Source organism: Apostichopus japonicus, chromosome 11 (genome assembly GCF_037975245.1).
Source record: "Apostichopus japonicus isolate 1M-3 chromosome 11, ASM3797524v1, whole genome shotgun sequence".
NCBI classification, from domain to species: domain Eukaryota; kingdom Metazoa; phylum Echinodermata; class Holothuroidea; order Aspidochirotida; family Stichopodidae; genus Apostichopus; species Apostichopus japonicus.
The window spans coordinates 10,706,215-10,718,443 of NC_092571.1; the positions used below are offsets into that span (position 1 = coordinate 10,706,215).

Sequence of the window (12,229 nt, forward strand, 5' to 3'; positions counted from 1 at the left end):
CGTATGGTCCGTTCAAATTGCGCAGTATACCGCGGGATGCTAATGTAAACAACGACATGTCTCATGTAGATGTATAAAAAGCATGGAGGTCCAATTATGTCAAAAGTTTCTTTTACATTAGTAATGGCGAATTAGGGGCTGCACCCCCGCCGCGCAGTGGTGGAGCGTCCATATGGTCAGGGGGGCGGATGCCCCCCCTGACGGACTCAAATGGATTGCTGGCGCCTTTTTCAGCTCTTTACCACTTTTTACTTATTCGTGATTATTGACTTTTTAATTGCGCTCTCATCTACTTATTGACATTTGTCACATTTTGTTGGTGTAATATGGCGATGACACCCTATTCTTCGTTTATCTGCAAATTAGCCAGGCCCTGAAAGGGTCATTTCCGGCGATCTAGGGAGCATCTTTACTCAAAAATTGTCTGTGCGCTACGCGCCAACCAGTGGTGGCGCTCCGCTTAGATAGTGTCAAAAGCGCCCCTACAGACCATTCTCGCCTCTCCTGACCAATATCCCTAGCTCGCCACTGCCGCCGCGCCTCCTACGCCTATGTGTGTAGTGTTCGGTTTCGGAAATATCTGCTATTTTTTCATTTCCTTCAACCAAGTTTTATAATAGCCGTTATAAGAGGTTTCAATATTTCTACACCAATAAATTAACTGTGTCTGGATTTTAGAAAATTTCTGACCAACATTCTGCATCACACTTCCCTCTACTCGTGCAATTTTGACCGGTCTGTTAGGGCTTGAAGGAAGTTTATCTATATTGGTTGTCCATAGATGAAATTTTGTACAACATTATGGGTAAGTTTTGAAGTGAGTTTATTCACGAGAAATGTGAATTTTCAAATTCTGAACAAATATGGGGCTTAAAACCTTGAAAAGTGGGGCTGACGGGTATTGTGGGCCGCGACGTAGAATCACCTACAAAAGCAAAGACCCACAGGAGATGCAATCAGGTCGAACATGATGTGTGCCGGTTTGACAATCTTCAAAAAGGTTATGGATGGGAAAAAAACTATTAGGAAATACTTGGTTCTCAGGCAAAAAGTGTATATCTGGTTGGTCATTTCAAGCCATAGAAGTGCCGTTTCCGGTGATCTGGGGGGTTTCAAAACAAGAAATTTTCTTGTACGCTGCGCGCCAACCGATGGTGGCGCTCCGCTTAGATAGTAATTCGCGCCCCTCGGGTTTGAAAATCCTGGATACGCGCCTGGTAATCAGGCCTAATTCCCATTTACTTATTAGGATGATGATGTCACTCACAGCTACTGTATTGGTTGTATAATAACTATCATGGACATAACATACTGTAATCAGGCCTAATTCCCATTTACTTATAGGATGATGATGTCACTCTCTGCTACTGTATTGGTTGTATAATAACCACCATGGACATAACATACTGTACTGTAATCAGACCTAATTTCCATTTATTTATAGGATGATGATGTCACTCACTGCTACTGCATTGGTTGAATAATAACCACCTTGGACATAACATACCGTAATCAGGCTTAATTCCCATTTACTTATAGGATGATGATGTCACTTCACTGCTACTGCATTGGTTGTATAATGACCACCATGGACATAACATACTGTAATCAGGCCTAATTCCCACCTACTTAAAGGATGATAATGTCACTCACTGCTACTGCATTGGTTGTATAATGACCACCTTGGACATAACATACTGTAATCAGGCCTAATTCCCATTTACTTATAGGATGATGATGTCACTCACTGCTACTGCATTGGTTTTATAATGACCACCTTGGACATAACATACGGTCATCAGGCTTAATTTCCATTTACTTATAGGATGATGATGTTACTCACTACTACTGTATTGGTTGTATAATAACCATCATGGACATTAACATACTGTAATCAGGCTGTATTCCCATTTACTTTTACTGTAGGATGATGATTAGTGACGATTTGCAGTAATACTGTACAGATTATACAGGGCCTAAATTTGGTACTGTCACTTAAATCATGTGGGTTCTTTCACTGATGTTTCTTAACTGACTTCTCATCTGTTCCAGTTCATAATGTCAACTAGCAGAACATTTATCCAGAGGGCCTTCTCTTGGGCTGGCAAACAGTAAGAAACACTGGTATTTAGCAAGTCAATAGTCAGAATGTCCAGGCACAATGATGCAACTGACTGGGTTTAACTAATTGACATTTGTTTCATATCTTTAGCTCAGTGTTCAGTGTGTGTATGTTAATTTGACCAGGGTTACAAAATGCCATGCTACTATATAGCAATATAAAAAAAAAAAAACATTACGTTGCACTTACGTTCACCATATCTAAACTTGAAGATCAGTACTGTGTTTGGGTTTAAGGATTGAAAGTTGTCTCTGTCAACTTTTTTGTCACCCTCGAGGATGATTTCTTCAATCTGAAATAAGACATTCAAACTGTGAATAACTCACAACTTCATTGATTGTACATGTAAATAGGCTATTGTTTCCATTAAGCATACTATACAACATTTCAGGTCATGATCACATTGAGCTATTAAATTTTACATCATAATTACAGTCTGGTTCAATGCATCCAGCTTCAAAAAATTACATCTCTTGCAAAGTTTGGTTAAAATTGTTGCAATTTTATTGGGAAAAATAAAAATACATAACTACATAACTACATAAATAAATGAAAACACAGAAGGCTAATAGTGATTCCTTGCCTTATAAGTTTTTAAATTGTATGGAATGACCTGATTGATAGAGCAACTGAGGAAAATGTGTCCTATTTAAGTTAAGCACCAGAACATCAGCAAAGAGTTCCAGACACAACTTGACCCTTGGCAAATTATGTGATATCCTTCTGAGAGTTGTTGACAAGTGGCAGTCATTAATGGAAGAGCAAAACCCTCTCAGCCACTTAAAAAAGCAACTTTCAAATCGTGGGGACAGTTTGTGACATAGAAAAGCCATTCATCAATGAAATGGTGCTGAAAGTTTAAACAATGATCTGAGGGGGATACCAATTCTCCTAATTTCATTTTGGCACTTTCCCAGGATTTGCAGATATTTTGAGTGATGAATGTTTCCTCTGAAATGGGGGGGGGGGGGGTAGACGACTAGTTTTTTACATCAATTTCAGATTTCATTGTAGCTAAATAGCAGAATAGGTAAACTGAAAACTTGGACATACTAAAATGAAACAAAAAGCTAGCAGTAGTGGTAGGCATATAATCCACCTGATGGGAAGTTATTCTGATCTTTTAAATTATTCCCAAAGCTTAAGTTGACAGTTTCAAGCGTTTTAAAGATATATTCAGTAAAATACCTCAGTAAGAGACACTCTGGTAAGGATGTCTGTAACATTCGAGCAAATATGTAACGGTCATCTGAGATGACCAAAATCAGCTTTGGCTGTTGTCTTGACAACGACCAGTCATTAACATAAAGTTCAGATTTCATTGTAGCTACTGTAGTGTTCAACCGATTAACCTAATCGGAATCGGAATCGGTACGAATATTGCATAATCGGTACATAATTGGAATCGGTAAAAATTACGTGGAATACCAGTTATGTCATACCGATTATTAAAAAACATATGGAAGGTGAAAATATCATTATTCAAAAACATATGGAAGTTGAAAATATCAACTGATGAATTAGGTTTGTTCTTTTACTACGAAATATTAAAAAAAGGCACCCCCTATACGTCTTTCACAATGTAATTTCATCAAATTAGGCTGCCGTGGTCGCCGATTTTGCTTCCCTCGTGGTTATTGACTTTTTCATATTTCTTGGCACAGTAAGCATAGCAGCAATAGCAATTTCGCAAATTCAGGAATGTGCTGGACAGGGTAGGAAATAAGCGGGGGCGACGGACGATTCGCCCTCGCAAGTGCTAAAAAGCCCTCCTACTGTAAAGCACAATTACGAGTGCGAAAAAGAAAAATGAAATATAACAATATCGCCCTCGTTATATCAGGTGTCTGTGTAAAATTAATTGTGACATGCGTTTGCTTTAGCTAGGAATTGCAGTTGCATCGCGAATCGCGCAAACAGTTTTCTCACATCCCGCATCAAATTTGAAGCAGTGCGAGAGGGTCGCGCACAATCACCGGGAACTTCCCGTGGTAAATTACGGCCTGCAGTACCAGCGAAAATAACCTAAAATCCTCACAAATCTCCGACCACATGATAGCCTTACTTCACACTAAATCAACTGCATGGAAATATAAACTTGACATCTGTTTATTCGCTCTAGTTGTGTCGCAAATAAAAACTAAAAATATCCACGGAAACTGCAATCTAACGTAATCTAGTGTGGTTGTTAGCCTAACAACCACACTAAGTCAATGGGAAATGTAGCCTAACCATCGGTTTGCAAAAAAAAAAAAAAAATTGCGTAGCTTAGTTTACAACTTTCAATTTGCTGGAAATCGGCATTTGTTTGGAAGGTAATGTAAGTGATATGTCTTATAGAGGGAATGTTATATTTTATATTGGAGTAGTTTCTAGTTGTTATTATTTCTTTACATCGATCTGGTATTACATTTTAGAGTAATTTTAAACAAGTTACGATGGTACAATTTGCTTTTCAGTTTGATTGGCCTAAGCTTACACATTCTAATAGAACCTGAATGGAGTTATATAGGTAACGCATAGGTATGTTTAACTTCAAGTTCGTAACATTTCTATTTGTTCATAAACGGTATCATACTGAAAATAAGTACAAAATTATGTCGGAATGAAGGCAATATGTCATTAAAATTTACACTTTGGTAAAGATTGAAGATGGATGGTTTGTCTGAGATACTTTTTGAGATGGATATTTTGAGTAACTATTCTTAGCCCATATCAAGCCATTAACAGGTGACATTCACGTCGAGGTGGTTAGGCCATTCGCTTAGCACAGTGCTGACTAGGTAGGATGTCATATCTCCGTATTTTGGAAATTTCCGAGAAACTCCAGAGGTAATTTGGTACATACAAAATGATACCTTAGAGCCTTGTATAACAACGAAGCAAAAGGAAACAGGGGAAAATCACAACAATAATTGTTTCTGTCAAACTTTATTGCCGATTTCGTATAAACAGGATATTTTCTCATCTTCAAATAATCGGAATCGGAATCGGTACGATTATGAAAAAAATAATCGGTAATCGGTATTTTCTGTTCTGCATAATCGGTTGAACACTAATTGTAGCTAAATATCACAAAAAGGACAATGAAAAAATTGGTACCAGCTTCTTCACTAATTTGGAGATACTGAAATAAGATAAAAATAGTCCACCTTATCCACCTGATAGCAAGTTTTACTTGCCCAAGTACGGTGTTCTATTCACCAAACCTCTACATCTCTCGACTATTACGTAATATTTTGTGTGACTATGTTTGGCCATACTGCAAATTGTTCAGCTTCAGCTACTTCGTCCATGTTTGAACATGATTGGCTTGTTGAACCCTCGTGATTTTGTGTTATGTAATTAGTCCTTTCCAGTGTCCATTTGGTGTATACATATGTACATTGGGCGCACACGAAGAAAGGACTACCGGCGTTGGTTGCGTAGTATATTTTACATGCCAGATATTTAGTGCTTCTGAAATTACTTGTACCTTGTGAAATGGTATAAGTATAACTTTATATTTTAAGTATTACAATTTGTTCTAGGGACCAGTTGGAGTGGTTTTCGATGTTCTTGATGTTTAAACGGCTAAAGAGGTATGTTGGTAATGGTCTTACTTTGCTATTTTGCTACATCGCTTTCTAACAACCAAACTTGTTGTTCAAACAAATGAAAGGTAAAACCTTGTTTTCCAGGGACAACTAGAAAAATCCCCCCAAATCCCCTCCCCCCCCCTCCGAATATTCTTGTTGTTTCCACATGAAATGAAAACTATTTTACTTTATTGCATATTTGAGGATACAAATGCTGTCTACCAATGCAGGTAACAATGCTATTGTACATTCTGCAATGAGCCAACTTATTCAACCAACCTCTTCCTCTCCTAGCCCCAAACGTTTGCGGCCTTCAACTACCAGTTCCTCAAAGGTCTCTGCTTTTACTTCATAAATCCTGTTATCTCCACTTTTCTGTACTTGGTATGGTGTCTTCGTGGCCATTCTAAAAATAAACGAGAAACATACAGGTATATCAAATGTTCACCCATGTTTCCTCTGTTGATAGTATCATTGTGTCTGTGCTGCAGTTTATATGTATATGAACAGTACGCTCCATTAGAGGGCCTGTAGGTAGTCTAATGTTGACGCAACAGATATTTGGCCAAAATATTTGGCCGCTTACATTATTATGCCATCGTTTAGTCTTTGCAATTTGACTAACTGTTCAAAATTCAATGTTAACATGAACACTTTCTACATTTTTACTGAAGAATGTTAGCTACATAAAACTCTGCTATGTATTATGAACACTCATTGGATATGACAGATTTTTACAACACAGATCATAACCCCCCAAAACTAACAATTTTCCAAATGGGAGGGGGACACCCCCTCCCCTTAGACCCCTCCCCCATTTCAGTCACCACTTCCAGATCCGTCGGCAAATCAAATTTGACTTGAAATGTGCACCAGATTGCATCTAAGGACGTTTCAAAACTAAAAATTTTCCAAATGGGAGGGGGACACCCCCTCCCCTTAGACCCCTCCCCCATTTCAGTCACCGCTTCCAGATCCATCGGCAAATCAAATTCTCCACCCCCCCCAACAAAAAACCTTCGCTACGCCCCTGAATGTTAAGTTTAAAGGTTTTCACTGAAAGTTTTCAAATCGAAGAGAAAATGTCCCATCATATTTTGTTAACACCGCACAGCACATGAGAACTTTCCATAGGGCTTTTACTTCTTTATATCAAAAAGGCAAACCCTTTTACACAGTTCCCATTGAGCTTGGTCACTGACAATTTACTAGTTTTACAATTTAAAGTTAATCGGTATTGCCCGAAAATAATGGCCACGCAAACAGGCATTTCGATGGCATTGTAAAAGAAAAGTGATACACATGCACTGAGAAATGTAATACTTTTTTTAGTATATATACCCTACAGTGACTGTGAATAATATTGAAAGCCTCTAGGACAATTTACTTTAGATCATATCAATTATTCAGTCAATATTGTCAAGCTTTAAAACTTCATTTTTTCTTCAATTTCGCCAAGGTAGTACTTTCATCATATAAAAATATACCATGGGCTATTGTGAATATTTGTAACATTGATGTTATACTGTAGTTGTGCAGGCTACCTACAGAGCAAACAGGCCTACTGGCAAACTGGCCTTTCAGTCTTGAGCCTTGGCAGTAATTACTACAGTAGAACACCCTGCAACTCAAAAGTAACACAGGAAATACCTGGCTTCACAGCGAGCAACGTTGATACGGTAAATATTCGGAAAGTTTTCCAGAACAACACAACATGTGTATGTCATTATTCCATACGAAGTACTGAAGATCTTTATTCTGGAAAAAATGCTAATTAAAAGTCCAATCAATTCACCATGGAGTGGCTCAGCTAAATTAGTAGCCAAAGTTTGATACAGTCCAAGATGCACAAGTTTAGCACTTGAGAAAGACACAATGCATGTTTATTTCATACATTTCACATTGTATTAAAGATTGAAAGCATGTACCAAAGGGGTTATATGTTGACGCACTTGGTGACTTTATGACAATTTACATTAAGGCCTAGGCCGCCTAGCTTTATATATCTATAGGTACTTGTACCATACCACACTTAATGTACTGTACGTCTGCCTGAAAAGTCATTTACAAAAATAGTCCTACCGTTGATCTAATGGAGTGACTTATGTTTAGTCATCATTGTTGTTATGCTTTGATGTTGAAGAGGAAGAAATAAACTACATGGGGGTAAAGCAAGTGTTCACAGAGCCTGACAGAGAAAGCTGGCAGATGGGTTGGGAGCACTGTTGCATCTTCTAGCTCCAAATCTAAACATCACGGTGGCAAGAACTTAATGTGCTATGATAGCCATCAGCTACAGTATCCTACTGTAGGTGGGTAGGTTGTGTCAATTGAAAACTACTATATATCTATATATAGATGCTGTAGCAGTAATGGAATGTGACAAATTTATTGTGTAAGTTAGTGGAGCAATGAATTGTTGTACGCCGCCTTTTTAGGCAAAAGCAAATTATGGGCTAAGATGCTTAGTACATGTATGCTAAGCTGACATTCCACTTTCAGGAAAGACCTTCCATGATTTTATGAGTATTAAAGGGTATGAAGACTTGCGCACAAAGAAACTTCTGATGCCCGTAACCAGGCTGACCTAGTTTCGAATGAGGTAAACAGAAGTGGTAGACACCAGGTTCCTTTATCAGAGGTGGCACACGGTTTGGGGCGAGTCTTCAATGCCTTTAAGGTGAAACGTTGACATATAGACCTGTGATTGCAGGGATATAGATTGTTGGGCTCCTTTTGTCACAATGAAAACTTTTTTATACATGCTTAATTATTGTGAATATTTGTGATGGCTTGGCGGCTACCAATGATAAACAAAGGCCTATTTGCATGGTCCTAATCAGCCATGTGCTTGACACTAGCTTCACTAAGCTTGCTAACCAATGCACTGCATATATTTTGTTGTTTGGATAGCACTAAACTTGGGGTAAGTTTATTAAAAACATGAGATGTGGTTGTTCCAGTCTAGAAAACATAGGCCTAAGCCAAGTATACTAATAAAAAGCAATTGTAGAATACCCCAAAACTCACGCTTCTTGGGAACGACAATATATTGTTTATTATTGGGAATCCTTGTCATAATTTGTAAGATTCAAGAGTTGCTGCGAATGCTGTAATTAAGCACTAAATATGTTAATGATAAGCTTACTACTTTCATCAATTATTGACTACGGATGAATAATACCTGTAGGTGAGTAGCCTATACTAGCCTAGGCTCAATGAAAACTAGGGTCTTGAGAGTCCCTAAACAAGCATTGAAAGTATTGTACAGGCCAAGCTTGTTGGCCACTGACAAGCCTACGTGATGTGTCTATGATTTTTGTACCTGAATTTTACTTGAATCCGACTAGTCCTGAACTGGGGCGGCGTGCACTACTCTTATTCAGATATTTTACCTATTTAAGTCGATGGGTGATCGATGAACCGCAGATCTCGCTTCTATGGATACAGAACGGTATGTGAAAATAGGGGAAAAAATAAACCAAGTGATTGCTAGGAAAACTATCTATAGGTAACAGATCGCTGCAGCGAGCTGTTTCGTGGCTCAAATGTAATTTCACGTACTTCCGGGTATGTATGTATGTATGTATGTATATGTGATCTTCCCGCAAGCAGGAACTCGCGAAAGAAGCCATGGAGACCCACCTGAAGTTAGCAGGATATTCTGCTGGCAGGATATTTGGTTGAAGCAGGGTTGCCAGTTTTCCGGATACATTGTCGGTCAAATTGAGACCAAAAAAAGACGCCAAATTTGTATTTAATATATTTTTAGGTAATTGAACTTTTGTGTATGCATACATGACCGATTACAGCCAAATTGCATAACCTAAACATATTTATGCCGGATCAAACATACTGGATTTTGATAGATGCGACCCCTGGCCCCGTATCAGGACACATCTTCACCATCTCATTGCCGTCCTTATGCCCAAAGAGGGCCCTATTCTCTGGATAGTCGTAATATCAGTATTGTAATAAGACTGTCTAATTATAGTCAAATTGCATAGACTGAACATATTTATGCCGGACCAAACATACTGGATTTTCATAGATACGACCTCTGGCTCCCTAACAGAATACACTTTGACCCCCTCATTGCCGTCCGTATCCCCATAAAAGGGCCCTATTCTCTGGATAGTCGTAATATCAGTATAGTACTAAGACTAGTTAATTACAGTAAAATTGCATTAACTGAACATATTTATGCCGGACTAAACATACTGGATTTTCCTAGATAATCTCCACGGCCCCGTATCAGGAATGATTTTGATCCCCTCATTGCCGTTCGTATGCCCAAAGAGGGCCCTATTCTCTCGAAAGTCGTAATATCAGAATTGTACTAAGACTGGCTAATTACAGTTAAATTGCATAAACTGAACACATTTATGCCGGACCAATCATACTAGTTTTGGATAGATACCGTCCATGGCCCCGTATCAGGAATGATTTTGACCCCCTCATTGCCGTCCGTATGCACAAAGAGGGCCCTATTCTCTCGATAGTCGTAATATCAGTATTGTACTAAGACTGGCTAATTACAGTCAAATTGCATAGACTGAAAATATTTATGCCGGACCAAACATACTGGACTTTGATAGATACGACCGCTGGCTCCCTAACAGAATACATTTTGACCCCCTCATTGCCGTCCGTATGCCCAAAGAGGGCCCTATTCTCTCGATAGTCGTAATATCAGTATTGTACTAAGACTGGCTAATTACAGTCAAATTGCAATAGACTGAAAATATTTATGCCGGACCAAACATACTGGACTTTGATAGATACGACCGCTGGCTCCCTAACAGAATACATTTTGACCCCCTCATTGCCGTCCGTATGCCCAAAGAGGGCCCTATTCTCTCGATAGTCGTAATATCAGTATTGTACTAAGACTGGCTAATTACAGTCAAATTGCATAGACTGAACATATTTATGCCGGACCAAACATACTGGATTTTGATAGATACGACCCCTGGCTCCCTAACAGAATACATTTTGACCCCCTCATTGCCGTCCGTATGCCCTAAGAGGGCCCTATTCTCTCGATAGTCGTAATATCAGTATTGTACTAAGACTGGCTAATTACAGTTAAATTGCATAGACTGAACATATTTATGCCGGATCAAACATACTGGATATTCATAGATACGACCTTTGGCTCCCTAACAGAATACATTTTGACCCCCTCATTGCCGTCCGTATCCCCAAAAAAGGGCCCTATTCTCTCGATAGTCGTAATATCAGTATTGTACTAAGACTGGCTAATTACAGTCAAATTGCATTAACTGAACATATTTATGCCGGACCAAACAAACTGGATATTCATAGATACGACCGCTGGCTCCCTAACAGAATACATTTTGACCCCCATATTGCCGTCCATATCCCCAAAGAGGGCCCTATTCTCTGGATAGTCGTAATATCAGTATTGTGCTAAGACTGTCTAATTACAGTCAAATTGCATAGACTGAACATATTTATGCCGGACCAAACATACTGGATATTCATAGATACGACCTCTGGCTCCAGTAACAGAATACATTTTGACCCCCTCATTGCCGTCCGTATCCCCAAAAAAGGGCCCTATTCTCTCGATAGTCGTAATATCAGTATTGTACTAAGACTGGCTAATTACAGTCAAATTGCATTAACTGAACATATTTATGCCGGACCAAACAAACTGGATTTTGGTAGATACGACCTCTGGCTCCCTAACAGAATACATTTTGACCCCCTCATTGCCGTCCGTATCCCCAAAATGGGCCCTATTCTCTCGATAGTGGAAATATCAGTATAGTACTAAGACTGGAAAATTACGTTCAAATTGCATAACCTAAACATATTTATGCCGGACCAAATATTTGCACAATGCTGCATCAAACTGCTCCAACGTATAATAAAGGGGATTTTGAAATGCAGCGTTTGGTCAAGACAAATTGGTGGAAACACGGTATACCATGTCCCCACCACTGAAAAAGTTGGTGGGGACGCGTCCCGCTGTCCCCAACAGGATCTGCGCCCATGTATATAACACCCGCGCATATATTAGCACCCAACAAAGATTGGCTAATTGTTAAAGTCTGCATTCAGGTGCGTCGCTAGAACATTTTCTATGGGTGTAGGGTATAATTTTGCCGACTGAACTTGAGTTATGTGCCGACAAATCCGACAATGCGCGAATCGCCAACAGAGCGCGAAGCGCGACGTCGACAACGTGGGTGCGGGATTCGGTTCTAGCACCACTGGTGGAGTTCCTGGGCGAAGGTAACACAGAACGTGCGTCATACGACAAATGAAAACGCGCGGAGCGCACTTAAAATATTCATTATATATGCACGAAAGGGATATAAAAAGGTACACATTAATTGGTTCATACATACATACATACCAAAAAAGACAAAGCGAGCGAAGCGCGCACAAATTTTCGGTATATTTGCACGAAATGGGTATGTACAGGAAAATAAAAAGTAAATGCACATGCTAAAAGATAAAGTGTGCCGACTGCTCATATATATATATATATATATAT

At 39.2% G+C, this 12,229-nt stretch overlaps 1 protein-coding gene across 2 annotated transcripts in view; it reads right to left on the reverse strand.

Annotated features, from left to right (window-relative positions):
* Positions 1 to 9,280, reverse strand: part of LOC139976121 (DNA fragmentation factor subunit beta-like) — a 41,439-nt gene extending 32,159 nt beyond the window's left edge. Inside the window, exons 1-3 of one of the 2 annotated variants that reach the window (XM_071984559.1) lie at positions 9,096 to 9,280; positions 5,980 to 6,106; positions 2,312 to 2,414 (exon numbers count right to left, since the gene is read on the reverse strand). In XM_071984559.1, coding sequence (XP_071840660.1) covers positions 2,312 to 2,414; positions 5,980 to 6,105 — 229 coding nt within the window. In that variant the 5' untranslated portion in view covers position 6,106; positions 9,096 to 9,280. Of the gene's footprint in view, positions 1 to 2,311; positions 2,415 to 5,979; positions 6,107 to 9,025 lie in introns of both variants that reach the window. The other variant, XM_071984558.1, reaches the window with a different exon arrangement.
* Positions 9,281 to 12,229: the final 2,949 nt, after the last annotated feature.